Here is a 21,916-nt window from a genome sequence, read left to right as displayed (position 1 = left end):
GTGGAGTTGGATGTGTAGTCATGCACATGCACCCAATCACCTAAATTTGATTCCTCTTCAGCTCGAAATTGAGTGTCTATTTTCTTCTTGATGAAATAACTGCTTAGCTCCTGGTCACAGTTTTTTTTTAATTTCAAGTTTTGAACAAAAACATGTCAATGCACGCCTGCTCCATCAGATCCAAAATAGAAGCTGTTTTAAGATTACCAATAAGTTCTTCCACCATCAACATTAATTAATACTGTACATAATACATAGAATGGCACCATAAATAATTTTTACTAGATTTATGATGAAAAATATTACAATGGCATACAGTCTTTTAATTGAAATATTATTTCCTCATAGAAAATATAGTCAAAGTATTATCTTTTACACCGTGGCAATGCCCATGCCTAAATGACTGACTTATATTTTGTGACAACGAGAGGGAGTACAACACGAGATGCTCAACTTTCAGCTAAAGAAACATATGTTCAATTCCTAGAACTGAAGTACCATCTCATTCTGTAAGCTGTGCGATAATAATGCGCACACAACCTCAAGTCACTGACACAAAAAAATATAACTGAATTATAGACCAATAGATATCCTATACCTTACTTCTGTGTATAAGCCATGCTACATTTTCATGTATTCTTTCACAACTTTGACCTCTGATTTCTCATGCCAACCATGAAGTGATGCCATTCTAGCTTCCTAGTCAATCTTCACCGAAGAGTATATAAGCCTAGTGAACCAGAAGCAGGCGTAAAAGCCAATGGTGCCGGTGAGCACAAAGAAGGCGTAGGAGGCAATGAGCATATAGCCGAAGTAGAGCACACCGGAGACTGCCTTCGTGATCTGCATCTTCGTGAAGAAGTAGAGTGTTGCATACAGGAAGAGGTACAGAGCTGACGAGCCGGGTGTCAGGTAGGATCTCCAACACCACTGGTAGTCCTCGCTACACAGCTGGAAATAGCAAAGCACAATGGTGATCTCAGCACAGGTCACTATTAGGATCACGAAGACGAGGAACAGGAACCCAAAGATGTAGTAGAACTGGTGCATCCAGATTATTGTCAGGATGAAAAAGAGCTCCATGAACACAGCACCGAAGGGTAGGATACCTCCAATTAACATCGAGACAGCTGGGTTCATATACCATGGCTGCTGCGGTATCGGGCGTGGTATCTTGTTTGTCCTCACTGGGTCCTCTATGGCAGGCTTCTTAAACCCAAGGTAGCTGCCGATGAAGATCAGTGGCATAGAGATTCCGAGCCACAGGAAAACCAGTGCGAACATGGTGGTGAATGGTACAGCACTGGATGATTTCACGCCCCAGAGAAGCATGTTCAGGGCAAAGAATATTAGAAAGACAACTCCAGGGAATACCAAGACCGTCCTGATGGCAACCTTCTTCCATTCCATCCCCCCGAACATCTTGTAAAGACGTGCAGTGGAGTACCCTGCAAACAGGCCCATGAAGACCCAGAGCAGGAGCATGGCCGTCATGAACCCTCCACGATTTGAAGGTGATAGGAGCCCCAGGATCGCGGTCAACAAGGTGACAAGCAGTGTTCCAAAGAACTGTACACCTGTACCCACATACACGCACAGCAGGTCAGCATTGACAGGAGGCCTGAACACATCACCGTGGAGAAGCTTCCACCCAGACTCCTCTTGGGCTTCCTCCTGGCTCTCTAGCTGGTTGTACTTGGAAATATCACGGTACAGAGTCCGGAGCATGATCATGGCAACCATCACAGAGAGGAAGAGGACCGTGGTCAGAGAATTCACAATGGGAAACCAATGACCATCAGTTGTGCGAAGGTAGGTGTCCCAGCGTGATGCCCACTTGATATCACTTTCCTGGATGACACATCATGTAAACAAAAATGAAAAGGTCATGAAATTTGAAGCTTTGCAATGAAAAACTAGACCATTTATCTGAAGTTTGCATAGGAGTGCTACATGCCTACATCTCAATAACAAGGTTGGTTGTATAGAAACAACTCGACAAGTCGAACAATCAAAACTACCTCGAAGTTAACATCATAGGTGAAAATGATCTCTTTGTTTGCCTCTATTTGTTGAGGCCCATCAGAGTTCACTACTAGACGCCCCGAGTGTGGATTACAGGTTTTAAGGCGAGTTGCATTACCCTTCCAATCACCATCAGGTTTATGTTTACAACTGCAACAGATACAATAAATGATTAAATGTACACTGTTGCTGTGAACATAAAAAAATTGTAACATGACATGGCATATATATCATGAATCATGCGAGAACTCCACAGAGAAACTCCACCCACACTGTGAGCATAAAAAAATTGTAAAATGACATTGTATATCATGCATCACGTGAGAACACCACAAAGTAACTCCACTCTGTGAGATGAAATGTTTAACCTGTATGGTTTAACCTCAAAGGCCACAATCCTAGCGAGATCTGTTTGTGCCTCCTTGTTATACTTCACCAGAAATGAGTAGTGGTTGTGGATGAAATACATGACATCTTTACTCTGCATCAGTGACATTTAGATTGGAACACATTTTTCACTGGCTAAAAAATAAGTTATTGGTATTCCCAGGTAGCTAGTATAATTAAGAAGATGAACCCACCCCAGCGTACAGGCCCTTGACACCCACATGCACACCATGCTGATAGAATGGAGGCGCATCTCTATCAAACATCGTAATTGGGACGACCATAGGAAGGTTATCAAGAATCCTGCAAGGCAAGCAAACAGGGCTCATCCTCCCATTCCAGTTATCTGGATTTCTTTGCAGCTAGCAAGCAGCATCTGATCTCACATGTTTACACGGTACTCGTCCTCGATTTTCTCCTTGATGTCATTTGCTCCCTGTTCGGTCAGAACAATCTTGCATACGATCTGACACAGCTTAGGCTCCATCATCTCGAACTGCATTTCGCGAACACAAATGAAACTCGATCCAAAACATTTTGCAGCAAAAGCAACTCGCAGGAGGCGAATAAATATATAATGGTACAAACTTCTGCAGTCCTACAGGAATTACCACGTAGGGTGAGTTCTCGATTCGGTCGCCACGGAGGACCTGGCCGAGGTTCTCGGCGCTGTTGATGATGGTGTCCGGCCTGCAGAAGGGGAGGGAGTAGTAGGAGTAGGGCAGCTGCGTCCTGATGGAGCTCAGCTGGTTCACCTTCACGGCGAGCAAGTCGTTCTGCAACCAGCCGCCACGACCCACACACACACAGAGATCCAGCACGTGAGGACAAGGGCCAAGAAATGAGTGAGACTGTGTGAAAGAGCGGCGGAAATAAAGCCAAGACCTTGCGGAAGTCGGCGGGGACGACGCCGGGAAGGTAGAACCCGCTGGCGGCACCGGTGCATGCTAGGACGACGAGGAAGAGGAGCGCCGGGAAGGTCGTCGCCATGGTTGTGAGGGGAGGTGGGAGCGCGCCGAGCAGGAGGAAGGGTAAGTGCCGAACAGCCGAAGTGGAAGACGGGGGAAGGGAGAGGTCGTCGGCGGCGACAGAGGCGGCGAATTACGCGGAAGGTCAAAGTTCGGTCCGCGGCCACGAAATGAAGTGGCTTCTGTCACTGTCACTTCCTAGGAGAAAACATGTGTGCTCCTCCTCTGTTCATTTTTGCAAGACGTATTTGAGCTTGAAAAATATTATTATAATCTTATATACTCTTATAAAGAAAAAGAGTTAGATTTTGTTGCCTTATCGGAATCTGGGAGAAGTGATTTTGCCACTAATTTCCTAAATAACCTATCGTAACGCCCGGACCCGGAAATACGACTAAGATCCACTCTACACGTTGAATAGACCACACCTGTTAATTAACTCGTTTTCGTTTTTGTCCTCGCTTCGCGCAAAAGGATCGATCCGGAGTTAATTCCCTCCTAGGCTCAGGCTTTTAAACCGGTTCGGCACCTCCTCCTGTTTCGATGTGGACTAAAGTCCCGTAGCTATAGTACCTTTGTTGCTACAGTAGCCACCAACCCCGAGCTACGGTAGCTCGTTCATTTGGCCCAGCCCACCAGACCGGCCCAACTTGGCCTATTTAGCGGGGCCTCACATACACCCACCCTTGATGACTCGACGTCCTCATCGAGGGCCGAACCAACCTACCCAAACGGGAACAAATGTCCAGGATCGACTCTCTTGGCCACGTCCATATTTCCAGCTCCCGGCCCAAGTGACATGCTCTTGTAGAGCCATGCGCAACCTGTCCAAGCTCCCGAACCATATGTCCGTGAAACCGCGAGGGTTGGCTCTGATACCATTTGTAACGCCCCGATCCAGGATGACGACTAAGATCCACTCTACACGTTGAATGAACCACGTCGAATACTTTGAGGATGGGTGAATTCCACAAGGGATCTTTGGCACTCAACTCATTAAATTTTGGAACAATTATTCTCCTCCTAAAAATCCACAGCGAAACACGAACACCAAGTGCCTCTAGATGTAATCACTCAAGCAATGCACTTGGATTCACTCCCAATCTCACAAAGATGATGAATCAATGATGAAGATAAGTGGGAGGGCTTTGGCTAAGCTCACAAGGTTGCTATGTCAATGAAAATGGCCAAAGGTGTGAGCTTCAATCGGCCATGGGGCTTAAATAGAAGCCCCCCACGAAATAGAGCCGTTGTACTCCTTCACTAGGCACAACACGGGCTAACCGGACGCTCCGGTCATGTTGACCGGACGCTAGACCTCAGCGTTCGGTCGTCCGACGACAGCCACGTGTCCCGATCTCAATGATCACTTGAGTTAACCGGACGCTGCGCTACAACTGACCGGACGCTGAGCCACCAGCGTCCGGTCATTTCCAGTAAGGTTATAGAAACATATTTTGCCCACCGGACACGTCTGGTCATGCACGACCGGACTCTGCCATCGTCCAATCAGAGACCCTAGCCTCTGTGCGCTGCCCGACAACAGGACCGGACCTTGCCTCCAGCGTCCAGTCGCTGAACGACCCAACGTCCGGTTGTTTGACAGATGCCAGCGTCTCAGCTGTTACAACTGACCGGACGCGCCGATTCCTCTGGGACCAGCGTCCGGTCACCTTGTGACCAGCAAGACTAACTCCTTTTCACCTCTAACTTTTTCACCCTTGCTCAAATATGCCAACCACCAAGTGTATCACCTTGTGCACATGTGTTAGCATATTTTCACAAACATTTTTAAGGGTGTTAGCATTCCACTAGATCCTAAATGCATATGCAATGAGTTAGAGCATCTAGCGGCACTTTGATAACCGCATTTAGATACGAGTTTTACCCCTCTTAATAGTACGGCTATCAAACCTAAATGTGATCACACTCTCTAAGTGTTTTGATCACCAAAACAAAATAGCTCCTATGGTTTATACCTTTTCCTTGAGCTTTTTGTTTTTCTCTTTCTTCTTTCCAAGTCCAAGCACTTGATCATTATCATGGCATCATCATTATCATGCTATGATCTTCATTTGCTTCACCACTTGGAATGTGCTACCTATCTTATAATCACTTGATAAACTAGGTTAGCACTTAGGGTTTCATCAATTTACCAAAACCAAACTAGAGCTTTCAATAGGGTGATAAACGAGGTTGCGAGCTGATTGGACTCTTTCATCGTGATCTGGTGATAACCCGAGTAGGCATCTAGAAAGGAGAGGATCTCACAACCCGAGGTGGAGTCGACTATCTAGTCTATGCACGGTAAAGGAAAGTGATCCTTTGGACATGCTTTGTTGAGGCCAGTATAATCAACGCACATTCTCTATTTCTTGGGTGTTCTTTTTAACAAGAACGGGATTGGCAAGCCAGTCAAAGTGGAAAACCTCTATGATGAATCTAGCCGCTAGGAGTTTGGCGATCTCTTCGCCTATGGCCCTATGCCTCTCGTCGTCAAAGCGACACATGCATTGCTTACCGGGCTTAGAGCTTGGGACAAGGCGTAGTGCGTGCTCGATGATGTCCCGTGGTATGCCCGGCATGTCAGATGGCTTCCATGCGGAGACATCATGATTGACGTGTAGGAAATCGACGAGCTCACATTCCTATTTGGACGGGAGCTGGTTCCTGATCCGCACCGTCTTGGTTGGGTCAGTGGGGTCGATCCCCACCGCATTGGTTTCCTCGAGTGGGCAGAAGTCCATCGAGGAGGTTGGTTTGTTGCAGTCTGGTACTGCTGGGGTCGACGACTCCCTGAGCTACGGGAGCTCGGACGAGTTGATGATCACGGTGGCAAGCTCAAAATGCTTGCGGTCGCACATGAAGGTGTGCGAGAAGGCGCTACTCATGGTGATGACGCCATTCGGTCCTGTCATCTTCAGCTTGAGGTAGGCGTAGTTGGGAATTGCCATGAATTTGGTGTAGCATGGCCACCCCAACATGGTGTGGTAGGACCCTAGGAAGTCCACCACTTCGAAGGTGAGGACCTTCGAGCAGAAGTTGGCTCAATTGCCAAATGTGACTGGCAGGTCGATCTGCCCGAGCGGGTATGCCTGCGCTCCTAGGATCACCCTGTGGAAGGGAGAGCCCACTGGGTGGAGTTTCGTCCAGGGGATGTGCATAGCGTCGAGGGTGTCGACATACAGGATGTTGAGGCCGCTGCCTCTGTTCATCAACACCTTGGTGAGGCGCTTCTTGTGGACGATGGGGTCGACAATGAGCAGGTAGCGTTCGGGTCTCGCAACGTGGGAGGGATGGTCTCTCTGACCGAAGGTGATAGGAGATTCTGACCAGCTAAGGAAGAAGGGGACAACCGTCTTGGCGGTGCATGCCTCTCTGTAGCGTACCTTGTGCTGGCGCTTAGAGCAGATGGCATTGGATTCTCCAAAGATCATGATGCATTCCTAGGGGTTGGGGAAGCTATCCCCATCCTTGCCTACCATGCCTCCCTTCTTGGCTACTGCCCCTTTGCCATCTCCTTCTTTCGGCCCGTCAGCCTATCGCAGGAAACGTTTGAGGAGCTTGTAGTCCTTGTAGAGGTGTTTGACGGGGTAGGCCTGGTTGGTGTATGGGCTATCCATGAGCTTGTTGAAGTGGTTAGGTAGGCCCTGCTGAGGCTGCTTCCCATGCAATCAGCTGCAACGACCAACGTGGTGTTGTCCGGTCGGCATCCATCCTTTTTGTTCTTCTTGCCCCTCTATGTGGAGGGGCCCTCGTCTTGGTCCCTGCGCTTGACCTTGCCTTTGTCTCGGTCTCCATTGAAGACTACTCTGACCGCCTCCTTGCTGGAGGTGTGGTTAGTGGCGATGTCGAGCAGGTCATGGGTGGTATGGGGCTTCAGGCAGCCAAGCTTGTGGATCAGGGACTCGCAGGTCGTCTCGGAGAGAAAAGCGCTAATGATGTCCGCATCGATGACATCAGGGAGGGAGTTGCATCATTGGGAGAACCTGTGGATATAATCCCATAGGGACTCGCTAGGCTCCTGCTGGCAGCTCTTGAGGTCCCAGGAGTTACCAGGGCGGACATACGTCCCCTAGAAATTTCCGACGAAGACCCTCTTGAGGTCTGCCCAGTCGTGGATGCTATCGTGCGGGAGGAATTCAAGCCACGCCCGAACATGTTCCCCCACGCAGATAGGGAGATATTGAATGATAAAAAGGTCATCATCCACCCCTCTAGCTTGGCAGGCGAGCAAGAAATCTTTGAGCCAAATATCGAGGTTCGTCTCCCTGGTGTACTTGGCGACGTTGGTGGGCGATCGAAAGCGCTGTGGGAACAGTGCTCTTTGGATATGCTGGCCAAAGGCCTGTGGTCCTGGGCCATCTAGACTGGGACTCCGGTTGTCTGGCCAGCGACCATGCCTGGAGCATGTTTCACCGCTCTCCTCGATGGTTTAGTCGGGGCCCATGTTGCCTACCCTCATCGCCGCTCGATGGACATCATGTTGGGAGTATGCCCTAGAGATAATCATAGAGATGATTATATTGCCTTATATCCATGATATATTATGAGTTTATTGAATTTCCATTAAAGACAACCTGTATCGATTAGCAATTATGTGAATTGTTTGTGAAACTCTTTTACTTGAATAGTTATTCTAATGTTGTCCCTGGTCAGAGTTCGTGTGAGGACACACATGAATAATGGATCAGCACATTATTAGTTGATGACTATGTTTCACAAGTCATAGACATGGAGATGTCAAACTAATAATGTGGGCACATGTATGACATGGGGCTGGACTGACCCAATGTGAGATGCCGTTATTATCTCTATTCACATCATGTACATTATGTCCTTAGACCTAAGATTGTTGTATGTATTCAAGATGTGAAACGACCTACTCAGGGACTATCAAACGCTACTCCGTAACATGGTAGTTATAAAGGTGGTTTTCGGGTTTGTCGAGAAACATGCTATGATACATAGACAATCAAGATGGAATTTGCCCTTCTCTATATATGAGAGAGATATCACTGGATCACTCTAATGATTAGATCAAGAAATGCATGGCCATGCTTAGGTTAAGTGTTAACCTATGAGTTGGACCAAATATCGTGAGGCAAGGAAATAACACGTATGTGGTCTTTGTGGTGGTTCGTCTGATATGATCTTTGCGTATGCATAGGAGTTGACATGCCTTGCTAGAGGCTGCTATCAACTAATGGCTGAGTAGGAGTACTCGGGCCATGTCTATGTGTGCGTGAACCCATAGGGTCGCACGCTTAAGGGGCTAGAAGCCTAATTTGGATTGGATACGAGTTAGACAAGGCTTCGGGTTACTAATGGGCCTCCAACTGAAAGGTCCTTGTTTGATTTTGGTAATTGAGTGACAACCTAGGTGGACTAATTGTGTTTATGTGAGATACACAGGTGATTAGTCCATAGGTACATGTGTATGAGCAACATATGCCATGAAGGTGAAAATGGCTTGGAGATGTTGCAAAGCTCACACATGTGATGATGAAGGAGCTTAAATGCACATGAGACATGACATTGAGTCATGTGATCAAGATGGAGAAGATCAAGACAAGACTTGGCTCGATGGACCGGTTGCAAGCGTGAAGGGCAAGTCGAAGGCTTTGGAGTGATAGATCGCGTGGCGGTGAAGCTTGAGCAAGACTTGGCGCCGATGGATGATGGCAACGGTGAAGATCAAGTAAAGTCAAGATCGATGAACCAATATGATCATGTGATGATATGAAGTGTATCATATCATTATTGATCGTGTTGGTGCATGTGTTGCATCGACATTGGAGGAGATGGAATGGAATGCGCAAGGCAAAGGTATAACCTAGGGCATTTCATTTCACCGGTCATAGGTGTGTAGAGAAGTTTATGACCAGGTTTAGGATAGATGGCCATACTATCAAGAGGGGCAAACTTGTTTGCATATCGGTCATCTAGTGCCACTCGAGTAATCTAACTTTGCATTGTCGCTAGGATCGAGTGGCATGGCAAGTTGAGTGGCTAACATCCTTTGGGAAATGATTGTGAAAATGCTAACACACATACACATGGTGGTGTACACTTGGTGGTGTTGGCACATTTACAAAGGAGGTGGTGTTTGCAAGGGTGAGATGGATTTGGCGCTTTCGGGAAAATGGAATGCCTACTTTCTATTGCGCCGGATGCAAATTCTTGGTGGTTAGCACATTGGAGCAAGGGTGAAGAAGTTAGAAGTGAAAACGAGTTGGTCGCGAAGATGCTGGCGTCATTCAACTGACCAGACGCTGGATCTGAATGCACCGGACGCTGGCTGCATGCGTCCGGTCGCACTGACATGGAGTGTAGCAGTAGCTAGAGAGTGACCGGACACTGGGGCTGCATCCGATCGCGTTCGACCGGACGCGTCCGGTCATGCTCGAGAGCTTACTAGAAACGACCGGACGCTGGGGGTTCAGCGTCCGGTCAGTTGAGAGTTGCTGCGTCCGGTCAGGTCAAGTGACCGTTGGAGTCGGGACACATGGCAGTCTGCGGGCGACCGGACGCTGAGGTCCAGCGTCCGGTCAACATGACCGGAGCGTCCGGTCGGCCCGACCGTTGCCCAGTGAAGGGGTAACGGCTAGTTTAGCCCTTGAGGCTATAAATAGAAGTGGCCTTCGGCCATGGCTGGTGCTGAGCACCTCAAGGGACTTAGTGTCCATGCTTGTGAGTGCTTGGGAGTCCTCCATCACACATATACTTGATAGTGATCATTCGACTGTGTGAGTGAGCGATTCTAGTGCGATTGCATCTTGAGGTTGCATCGAGTGGCACTAGGTGATCGAGTTGTAAGCCGGTGGTGCTTGTTACTCTTGGAGGTTGCCACCTCCTAGACGGCTTGGTGGTGGTCTCCGTCGAAGCGCGCAAGAAGCTTGTGCAGCGCTCCGGAGAAGTGCTTGTGAGGGGCATTGTGCTCGCCCCACGGGAGCCGCGAAGAGCAACTCTAGTAAAGCGTGTCATTGAGCTACCCTCACTTTCGGGGTAGGTTCTTGTGGCGCGCCGATGTGCGGGCTTAGCGGGTGATGCTAATTAGCCGCCGAACCACCAAGTGAGCGGTCGACACAACGGGGACTAGCGTGTTGGCAAACACGTGAACCTCGGGAGAAAAATCATCGTGTCAACCTTATTCTTCCCGTTGGTTTGCATCCCCATTACACAAGCTTGCAATTACTTTTATACATATTAAGCTTGTGTAGTTGCTCTTGTAATTAGATAGCTTATGTAGCTTGCTAATTACCTTCTTGCTTGTGTAGCATAGAAGTAGCTCCCTTGCGTGGCTAATTTGGTTTTAATAACCTTGTTAGTCACATTGCTTAGTTTGTGTAGCTAAGTATTTGCGCTCTCTAATTAGGCATTGGTTGCCTTGTTATTGAGCATTGCTAGTGAGCTTAGTTAGCCTTGTGCTTTTGCTTACTAGCATATGTAGGAGCTCCCTTGTTGCTTAAAGTACTAGTGGCATAGGTTTGTGTAACCTTGCTCCTAGAATTGTGTAGGAGAGCTCTAGCTAGCCCGGCACCTTTGTTGCATAATTGTTATCTTTGCAAGGTGCTAGTGAACATATATAGTGGGGTATAGTCTTGGCTAGACTGATAGTTTTAATTCCGCATTTGTATCGGTTAGCCGACGCGATTAAGTTCTAGAAAAGACTATTCACCCCCCCTCTAGTCGCCATCTCGACCCTTCACCAACTCGGGAGCTCATTAGGGACGCCTATAAATATGTGGGGTGGGCAACGGGGCTAAAGGATCCACGCCTTTTGGCAGCTGCCGCTGCCCATCCTACGCCCGCGCCTACTGCTCCTCGCGGACCTAGTAGGCCGGAGGTGCAACGCTTCCTCCCTTTACGTGTGGATACCTCGGAGGTGCTGCATCTAGAGCACAAGGACGAACCGCACGAAGGGAATGGACGGACGGACAACCTCACAACTACACGGCACTGCTACGATGTGTTCGACTACATCGAGTCACTTCCACTGCACCTGCGTGTCTAGTGGTAATCCCGTGATCTATAACTAGCAGTAGATCCTGGTTTATGAGGTCGAAATTTTTGTTTTTCGGCTAGCGTAGCATCCTCATAACCCTATAGTGGTATCAGAGCCGTTACTACGTTGTTATTGGTTCGGATGAGTGCGTATGGAGATATGCGCGGTTGTAGATGAGTCTCTGATCATGGTTTGTGATTTTACCGTATTGGTCTTGTAACGATCTACTCGTACCGGTCGGAATTACGCCATCCGAGTTAAATGATACATGTAAATCCAGTCATGGCAAGATGGAGATCAATCATATTGATCGAATCAAACCTAGGTCAAGTGCCGAGCGCATGTGATGCGCAACGGTGATAGATTGGATCTACTGCCGGGCGCCGAGGTGCAAGAAAAGTGTTGTTCGGTAAAACAGCCATAACTTTTGCATATGACCTCAGATTGAGACGAATTCTATATGAAAATTGTAGAGAAATTTTTTTACATCCGATTCTCACCCGCTTCGCCGGTTCCGCTGAAATTAGATTTGCGAAAAATGGCTGGGAAGATGGTGTTTTCGACGTTTTAAGATTAGACGTTGGAATCGGTTAACTCTGTTTTGCAAGAATTTGTGACTGGTATAGCCCTTATGTGTATGTGATGCATGTATGTAATTAATTCATGGCTTGCATGTCGTGAGTATGACAATATGGCTAGAGCCATTAAGATATTGTCAAATTGATGTAATTGCCTGCGTGCCAAACTATGATGATCCTATCCGCGACTATGTAATCTTCTTCACTGCCTTGTGTTAGTGATAGCTAGTCTTGGTGGACTCATCACTGAAGGATGGCATACATGGATCATGGAGATGAAGATCATCATGAGGAATGGTTCGATGGAGATGGAGATCCCCAAAGGAACATTGGGCTATACCATGTCATATCTATGTTAATGCCGTTCTTACTATATTCTACTTTCACGTGCGATAATGTTTTTGTCTACATGCGATGGTGAAGTAGAATGATCCCTCAGCAATGTTTAAGTTAAAATGCTTCCCCAAACCTTGCACTATCATGTGTCTTGTACAATCGGTGGTGGGTCTATGAAATTAGGGTGCCACTGATTTTCCTTGACTAGACAGGTTCGTATTGGATACTTACAACAGAAGGGTTGGTTACTTGGACAAGGTCATCCTAATGGTTAGGGACCTTGGAGCATGAGTAGTTGGGCACCAAAGCATAGAGATGCTACCCAACAACAAGAGTCATATGTGATATGATTAGCAAAGAGTTGCTTACCAATCTACCATGTCTTCTAGCGGTGATGCTAAAGCTCACTAGTAGACTTGTTAGTTGTGGGTCTTGAATCACTAAGTTTCAATAGAGGGATATTGATTTTAGTGGGAGTAGATTATATTAAAGTTTTAATATTGTTTACTCTATCTTGGATACATTGTCTTAGTATTTTGCATTACTTTTGTTGTAGATAAATGGCACCTAGCAATCAACCATTTACTTTGCGTTCAATTCTTGAGAAAGATAAGTTGAATGGAACAAACTATGTAGATTGGATCCGCAACCTGAGAATTGTTTTCAGGGTTGAGAAAAAGGAAGAAATTCTAGACACCCCATTACTAGATGAGCCTGCTGATAATGCACCTGCTGCAGAGAAAAATGCTTACAAGAAAGCATATGATGCCGATCTTGAAGTGAGTTGCCTTATGCTTGCTTGTATGGAACCAGATCTGCAGTTGTAGTTTGACAATAACCATGCAGCGCATGATATGATCGTGGTGCTCAATGATATGTTCTAGACTCAAGCCAGGACTGAAAGGTTCAATGTCTCAAAGGCTTTTGCTGAAACCAAGCTAGCAGAGGGCACAACAGTTGGGCCACATGTGATCAAAATGGTTGGTTACACTCAGAGGTTGGAGAAGCTGGGCTTCCCAATTAGCCCTGAATTAGCTACTGATTTTATTCTCGCGTCTCTTCTGCTCAGCTATGGAAATTTCATCATGGACTACCATATGCATGGGGCGGAGAAGGGCTTGAATGAATTATGTGGCATGCTTAAAATAGCAGAGGCTGATATCAAGAAAGATGCTGGCAGTAGACATGTGATGGCGGTCCAAAACAAGCCTAAGTTTAAGAAGAAGGGCAATTCTTGGAAGAAGAAAAAGGGCAAGGCTAAAGATGAGATCTCTAAGCCAAACCCACCTGCGCCCAAGGCTGGACCACCTGCTGATGCTGAGTGCTTTCATTGTCATGGGAAAGGTCACTGGAAGAGGAACTGCAAGCTATACCTAGAATCCATAAAGGATCACGGCAGTAAAGGTACTCTCGTAGCTTGTACACTTGTTGTTTATGTTACAGACATTTCCTTGCTAATTCTTATATTAATTCTTGGGTATTTGATACCGGATCGGTTGCTCATATTTGCAATACGATGTAGGGAATGATAAGAAGTAGAAGCGTGGAAAAGGGAGAAGTTGATTTCCGCGTGGGCAATAATGCAAGAGTTACTGTGTTGAACGTTGGGACGATGCAATTCCACCTCCTGTTAGGATTTATTATGGAGTTGAATAATTGTTATTTTGTTCCTAGTTTAAGTCGAAACATTGTGTCACCTTCATGTTTGATGAAGGATGGTTATTCATTTGTGAGTAAAGACAATGGTTGTGTGATCTCTAAAAATGACATGTTTATGGTTTCCGCATCCATTGTGAATGGGTTATTTATTTTAAATCTTGAAGATGCTCCTGTCTATAATATAAGTGCTAAAAGGCCTCGGCTTAATGAGTTAAGTCCTACTTATATGTGGCATTGTCGTTTAGGTCATATAAGTGAGAATCGCATGAAGAGGCTCCATTCTGATGGGCTTTTAACTTCATTTGATTTTGAATCATACGAGACATGTGAGGCTTGTCTGCTGGGCAAGATGACCAAGATGCCTTTCATAGGTTTTCCTGAGAGGCGGCAGACTTGCTGGAACTCATACATACTGATGTATGCGGACCAATAAGTACGACAGCAAGAGGCGGATTCCAATATTTCATAACCTTCACTGATGACTTTAGTAGATATGGCTATGTCTACTTAATGAAACATAAGTCTGAGACATTTGAAAAGTTCAAGGAGTTTTAGAGTGAAGTAGAGAATCAACATGGCAAGAAAACTAAGGCTTTGCGATCTAATCGTGGAGGCGAATATTTGAGCCACGAGTTTAGCAATCATCTAAAGAGTTGCGGAATTGTTCCACAGCTTATGCCACCTGGAACGCCTCAGAGAAATGGCATATCCGAGCGATGTAATCGGACTTTGTTGGACATGGTTCGGTCTATGATGAGCCAGTGAGACCTACCGTTATCATTTTGGGGATACGCTCTAGAAACAGCCGCTTTCACATTGAATAGGGTACCATCTAAGTCAGTAGTTAAGACACCACATGAGATGTGGACTGGTAAGAGTCCTAGTTTGTCTTTTCTGAAAATTTGGGGTTGTGAAGTTTATGTCAAATGACTTATGACAGATAAACTAACACCAAAATCAGACAAATGCTTTTTCGTGGGATATCCAAAGGAAACTTTAGGGTATTACTTCTAAAACCGATCAGAGGGCAAAGTGTTTGTTGCTCGGAACGGTGTTTTCTTAGAGAAAGAGTTTCTCAAAAGAGAGAAAAGTGGACAGAAGGTGTATCTTGAAGAAGTTCAAGATGAGCCAGTTGGGAAGGACTCTACGAGTGATGCTAATGTAGCAGAACAAGTTGAGATACCCATGGCAATAGAAACACCACCACAACCACAAAGGTTAGCAAGAATTCGCGAGTTGTGTGGGGATTTGTTATTGTTAGACGATGATGAACCTGCAACTTATGCGGAAGCAATGATGGACCTAGATTCTAAGAAATGGCAAAGTGACATGAGATCCGAGATAGATTCCATGGAAAACAATCAAGTTTGGAACTTGGTTGACCCGCCTGATGGGGTTAGACCCATAGAGTGCAAATGGATCTATAAAAAGAAAAAGGATATGGATGGAAACGTTCACATCTATAAAGCTCGACTTGTTGCAAAGGGTTTTCGGCAAGTTCAAGGAATTGACTACGACGAGACTTTCTCGTCGGTAGCGATGCTTAAATCTATCCAGATCATTCTAGCAATAGCTGCTTATTTCGATTATGAGATATGGCAGATGGATGTTAAAACAACCTTTCTAAATGGGAATTTGGATGAGGACATGTATATGATACAGCCCGAAGGTTTTGTTGATCCAAACAATGCTAGAAAAATTTGCAAGCTTCAAAAATCCATTTATGGGTTAAAGCAAGCATCTCGAAGTTGGAACATTCATTTTGATGAAGTGGTCAAAGGGTTTGGATTCCGTCAGAATGAAGAAGAACCTTGTATTTACAAGAAGGAAAGTGGGAGCGCTGTTGTATTTCTGATCTTGTATGTGGATGACATATTATTGATTGGGAATGACATTCCTATGTTGCAATCCGTAAAGACTTCACTGAATAATAATTTTTCTATGAAGGATTTAGGAGAAGCAGCATATATTTTGGGCATCAAGATCTATAGAGATAGATCGAAGAGGCTTATAGGATTAAGCCAAGATACGTACATTGACAAGGTGTTGAAACGATTCAACATGGAACAGTCCAAGAAAGGGTTCTTGCCTATGTCACATGGTATGCGCTTTAGCGATAAACAGTGTCCATCGACAGCTGATGAGCGAAAGCGCATGAGTAAGGTTCCATATGCCTCGGTAGTTGGTTCCATCATGTACACCATGATATGTACTCGCCCAGATGTCTCATATGCTCTAAGTGTTGCGAGCAGGTACCAAGCTGATCTAGGAGAGAGTCACTGGACACTTGTTAAAAACATTCTTAAGTACTTGAGAAGGACTAAAGATGTGTTCCTAATCTATGGAGGTGAGGAGGAGCTCATTGTAAATGGTTACACCGATGCTAGCTTCTAAACTGACATGGATGATTCACAGTCTCAATCAGGTTTTGTGTTCACAATAAATGGTGGTGCTGTAAGTTGGAAAAGTTCCAAGCAGGAGATGGTGACCGATTCTACAACAGAGGCCGAGTACATTGCAGCTTCTGGAGCTGCAAAGGAAGGTGTTTGGATGAGGAGGTTCCTCATTGAACTTGGTGTGTTTCTGAATGCGACCAGCCCATTGAATCTACATTGTGACAACAATGGGGCAATTGCGCAGGCTAAGGAGCCAAGGAATCACCAAAAGAGCAAACATGTACTGCAGAAATTTCACCTCATTCGAGAGTTCGTTAGATGAGATGAGATCAAGATGTGCAAGATACACATAGATTTGAATGTTGCAGATCCTTTGACAAAGGCTCTTCCATAGCCTAAGCATGAGGCGCACATAAGAGCTATGGGTATTAGATATCTTCGAGATTAACTCTAGTGCAAGTGGGAGATTGTTGGGAGTATGCCCTAGAGATAATCATAGAGATGATTATATTGCCTTGTATCCATGATATATTATGAGTTCATTGAATTTCCATTAAAGACAACCTGTATCGATTAGCAATTATGTGAATTGTTTATGAAACTCTTTTACTTGAATGGTTATTCTAATGTTGTCCCTGGTCAGAGTTTGTGTGAGGACACACATGAATAATGGATCAGCACATTATTAGTTGATGACTATGTTTCACAAGTCATAGACATGGAGATGTCAAACTAATAATGTGGGCACATGTATGACATGGGGCTAGACTGACCCAACGTGAGATGTCGTTATTATCTCTATTCATATCATGTACGTTATGTCCTTAGACCTGAAATTGTTGTATGTATTCAAGATGTGAAACGACCTACTCAGGGACTATCAAACGTTACTACGTAACAGGGTAGTTATAAAGGTGGTTTTCGGGTTTGTCGAGAAACATGCTATGAGACATAGACAATCAAGATGGAATTTGTCCCTCTGTATATATGAGAGAGATATCACTGGATCACTCTAATGATTAGATCAAGAAATGCATGGCCGTGCTTGGGTTAAGTGTTAACCTATGAGTTGGACCAAATATCGTGAGGCAAGGGAATAACAAGTATGTGGTTTTTGTGGTGGTTCGTCTGATATGATCTTTGCGTACACATAGGAGATGACATGTCTTGCTAGAGGCCGCTATCAACTAATGGCCGAGTAGGAGTACTCAGGCCATGTCTATGTGTGCGTGAACCCATAGGGTTGCACGTTTAAGGGGCTGGAAGCCTAATTCGGATTGGATCTGAGTTAGACAAGGCTTAGGGTTACTAATGGGCCTCCAACTCGGGAGCTCATTAGGGACGCCTATAAATATGTGGGGTGGGCAATGGGGCTAAAGGATCCATGCCTTTTGGCAGCCGCCACCGCCCATGCTACGCCCACGCCTGCTGCTCGTCATGGACCTAGTAGTCCGGAGGCGCAACGCTCCTCCCTGTACATGTGGATACCTCGGAGGTGCTGCATCTGGAGCACAAGGATGAACCGCACGAAGGGGACGGACGGACAGACGACCTCACAACTGCACGTCACTGCTATGACGCATTCGACTACATCGAGTCACTTCTGCTGCACCTGCACGTCTAGTGGCAATCCCATGATCTATAACTAGCAGTAAATCTTGGTTTATGAGGTTGAAATTTTTGTTTTTCGGCTAGCGTAGCACCCTCATAACCCTACACATCATCATCATGCCGGGCCTAATGCCGGTTGCTGATGACGCTACGAGCGTCGTGGTGCGGACCAAGCCGTTCGCGTATCGGCGGTCGGTGTGGAGCAGGCGCCAGGTTGGATCGCGGCGCAGCCGCGGCCTCCCAAGCTGTGCTTGGTGGCTATAGCGCTGAGCAGATGGAGCGATCTATCTAGTGCGTCCCTACTCCCCCAGTGAGGAGAGAGGACACAAGTCGAAGTCGCGATGCGGAACTTTCCGCCTGTTGAACGGCGGTGGCTTCCACCAGCGCCCGGAGGTTCTGGTAGACCGCTCGCTCCTAGGGGTCGACGGGCTCGGGAACGCCGAGCAGAAGCATTGCCGCAGCGGCGATGTTCTGGCTAGCCCGAGCGAACTATGGGGGGCGTTCCCCTCGTTCATGATGTCACGCTAGACTTGGTGGGCGCGCCCTCGGGCGCCACTCGCCGGGTCACACGCATGGGGCGCAACGTGCTGCACCAAGCGCGCCAGCACATGTGGTGGCTGGTTCTGCCGCCGTTGTCATAGCTCCTCGGCGTGCTCTTATGCGAGCGCGAGGGCCCCCTCATGTGGGTCCGAAGGGATGTGAGTCTGCAAAGACTCTACAACCACCGATGGCTATCTCGGAGCATCCGCCATAGCGCACTCCCGGGATGGACGATGGCTAGGTGCCACATCGCCGATGCTGAAGCCATCGCTCTCAACCTCGTCATCTAGGAGTTCATGGAAAGTGGTGGGAGCATAGCTCACCATTCCCATGAATTTAGATGTGAGAGGGGGCGGCTCCAGCGTCCTTCGAAGCCCCCGAGTGGACACGTCCATAGGGGACGTGAGGCCACAGGGGAACCGGTCGTACGGTGTTTGCGGTGCGGATAATACGGTCCCTCTAGGTAATCGGTGGGAGATAGTAAATAGAGAGTAAATAATAGTATGTGCATTACTCACAGCGGGGTTTGAGCAAAGAGTTTGCTCAGAATGAAGTGCAGGCACCTCATCGTTGAAGTCATCGTGCGTCCCAGAGCCGATGGAGGTCGCCCCTCCGACGGGCACCAGAACAAGTGCCTCCTCGCGGAGGTGTAGTACGCCGAGCCGGTCGGCGATGAAGTCTAGGCTTCTAAAAAGGAAGGCCTGGGATGGCTCAAAGATGGGTGGAACCCGCATCCCAATAGGTGGGAGTGCGGGAAACTCCAGCGAGCCAAAGCGAGTCGTATCGCTTGAGTCCACCATGGCGAAGGTGGTGAAAAGTGGTCCATCCGATGACCAAAAAGTATGAACGTACAACGTCTTCCCCACGGACGGCGCCAACTGTCGGTGCAGAAAGTGACCAACACGTAAATATTTATAGTTTTGTTGTACGTTGTGATTGGAGCTGGCCTAACACTCAATGACACATGGTTTATACTGGTTCAGGCAACGTGCCCTATGTCCAGTTGAGTCGGTCGGTGACTTTATTCCTGAGCCCAGGTGCTCGAAGTTTGTTGTGGGGTTACAAATGGAAGGGAGAAAGATAGGGGGTACAAGAGGTCCGGTCGGACTCTGGTCTGAAGGGTCGAGAGTGATGGGAGCTCCGCTATGTGCTAAGTGTTTTGAGCGTATGCTCAGGGTTTGAACCTAGTGGTTCTGCTGTTGTGTGCTAGTGAACTGATCGGTCTCCCTGTTCGGAGAGAACGCATCCCCTTTTATAGATGAAGGGGATGGCCTTACAAGTGAGAGGGAGAGAGTGTACGTATGCTAAGTCTTGTTGCCCACGTCGTCGGGTACAAGATGATTGTAGGCGCCCATAACACTGTTAATGTTAGATGCACGTGGGAGGTTGCGTCGTCTTCTTCTGATATGGCAGACGTTGGTGCCTGTCATACTGTTGATGCTCAGAGGTATGTAGGGGGTTTTACCATGTTCGTCTGGTATGGTAAATGCCGGCACCCACAAGACTATAGGGAAAATGTCGGCGCCCACAACACTGCTTGGGTTTTGATATGTCAGGAAGGTTGCAGGATAGCCTTCTGACATGGCCTGTTGGTACTGTCCTGTAGGTGTATAGGGTATGGTCCTTGGTATTACGGTTGACTTGAGTGCCCTGCCTTACTTTCTCTGCCCGTTTCCTGGTCCTTACCGAGCAGGCGTCCCCGGTCGGTTGGTCCCAGTCGGCTCTGTTTGTGCCAGTCGGAGAGGAGATGTAAGCAGGGGTTCGGCGTATTCCCGGTCGGAGAAGCGGGTCGGAGTCGGAAGTGGTGTTTTGACCAGGCCTTCCGGTCAGAGAGGTCGTCTGAAGGCGGGCTGGAGTCGGAAGCGAGTGCTGTTCTTCTTCCGGTCAGAGAGGCGGGCCAGAGTCAGAAGCGGGCGCCGTTCCTCCTCGACTAGGCCTTCTGGTTGGAGATTTGGATCGCCCTTCCGGCCTGTCGTTTAGGTTTTTTTGGGCCGGCCTAGGAGTTGCGTGTTGTTCGCAATGTCGCCTGCTGGGCCGAGCCTTTGCTGAGAAGCCGGTCCATGAGGGACCCCGGGTTTATGAACTCGACACCTAGAAACCATAAAACATTTATTCTTTGATTGTATTATCGCTAAGGCTCTATGGCGTATGGTTCACTGTGTTTCTGGTTTGAGATCACCGAGGAACATAGCCCATATGTTTGGAGGTTGGTATAAATTGGGTCAACAAAAACATAGTCTCTTATTGTTGATAGGTGCAGCTGCCCTTTGTTGGGTTATTTGGCTCACAAGGAATGATTTGGTGTTTAATAAATATCAACCAAAAACTTTTATGCAGGTACTCTTCAGGGCGACATATTGGCTCCGGTTTTTGGCTCCATTGCAATGACTGGATGAACACAGGGTGCTTATCCAAGATGTTTGCAGAAATTTGGAGTCAAAAGCCATGTTTATTTTTGCTTCAAATGGTTGGAACTTTAGTTATCGCCTTGGGAACTAGTTTGCACCAGTGTGAGTTTTGTTTGGAGTGAATTTGTAATAAGCTTGGTCTGATGCTTCTCTTTTGTGAGAAGCTGAAGCCGAAGCATTCAGTTCTATTATCTAAAAAAATACTTTTATAAAGAAAAACTCTATTAGCTATTTATCTCAACATATAAGCTATCTAACTAGGCAATGCACTATCACATATAATTAAAATCCACTAAGCAAACCTCACTAGCTATTTATTTCAACATGCAAGTTGTCCAATTAGGCAATGCACTATCACATACAATTAAAATCCACTAGCACATGCAATTATAATATCCACATCACCAAGACACATAGGCATTTTGTTGTCCATGTCATCATACCACACAGTCCACTAATCCGTAATTCTCGCAGCAACGCGCGAGGTATACATCTTTTTTTTTTGAAAATTGCTAGCAGGATTATGCCAGGCAAATATATTGATAGAGAAGACGCGAGGTATACATCTAGTTTCTATGAATCTTGACTGACAATTAATTCGATTATATGTAAATTTAATGTATATAAAAAGTTACACATAGATGACCTCTAATATCATGTACTCTTTTCGTCCATAAAACGATATAACTATGCCCTGTGAAGGCTTTTGAAATTAAGAAACAGTCCTTGCTTTCATGGACCTCTTTGAAATTATATGAAGTCTCTTCTTCTAAAGATAACAGTCATGCTCCAAGGTTAGAGTATACTCTGCCCATTAGAAAAGATCCTTGAGTTCAATACAAGGCTGTAGAAGATGAAACTATTAGCCATCAGACCCCTAAGGCTACATGGTTAAATCAAGTGGACGATAAATAGGAGAAATTTCTTTAACAGACTGCGTTTGAATGGGAGCTGACAGAAGTTCTGGCTGAAGCTAAAAGTCAACTAGAGTTCTTGCCTT

The 21,916-nt window shown here is 46.5% G+C and overlaps 1 protein-coding gene across 2 annotated transcripts; it reads right to left on the bottom strand.

Moving 5' to 3' along the window:
• Positions 1 to 314: 314 nt before the first annotated feature.
• On the bottom strand, positions 315 to 3,536 carry LOC136527389 (transmembrane 9 superfamily member 8-like). 2 transcript variants are annotated; one of them, XM_066520100.1, is made up of 8 exons: positions 3,298 to 3,536; positions 3,024 to 3,188; positions 2,799 to 2,908; positions 2,607 to 2,715; positions 2,394 to 2,506; positions 2,022 to 2,175; positions 1,110 to 1,851; positions 832 to 951 (listed from the first exon to the last, which is right to left on the bottom strand). In XM_066520100.1, the coding sequence occupies exons 1-8, from the start codon at positions 3,400 to 3,402 to the stop codon at positions 944 to 946; spliced, it is 1,506 nt and encodes a 501-aa protein (XP_066376197.1). In that variant the 5' UTR covers positions 3,403 to 3,536; the 3' UTR covers positions 832 to 943. The 2 variants fall into 2 exon arrangements, with proteins under 2 accessions (XP_066376195.1, XP_066376197.1); XM_066520098.1 differs by having other exon boundaries at positions 315 to 1,851.
• Positions 3,537 to 21,916: the final 18,380 nt, after the last annotated feature.

The sequence above is a fragment of the Miscanthus floridulus genome, chromosome 19, assembly GCF_019320115.1.
Source record: "Miscanthus floridulus cultivar M001 chromosome 19, ASM1932011v1, whole genome shotgun sequence".
NCBI lineage: Eukaryota > Viridiplantae > Streptophyta > Magnoliopsida > Poales > Poaceae > Miscanthus > Miscanthus floridulus.
Note: the sequence above shows the minus strand (reverse complement) of the source record. Positions and strands in the feature narration are given on the sequence as shown.

What these genes read in the sequence shown, in the direction of transcription:
- LOC136527389 (XM_066520098.1), bottom strand. Translation starts at nt 3,402, where the DNA reads ATGGCGACGACCTTCCCGGCGCTCCTCTTCCTCGTCGTCCTAGCATGC. An exon ending in TCGAGAACTCACCCTACGTG is followed by an intron (nt 2,909 to 3,023) that starts GTAATTCCTGTA and finishes CGCGAAATGCAG; the next exon opens with TTCGAGATGATGGAGCCTAA. An exon ending in CCTATGATGTTAACTTCGAG is followed by an intron (nt 1,852 to 2,021) that starts GTAGTTTTGATT and finishes TGTGTCATCCAG; the next exon opens with GAAAGTGATATCAAGTGGGC.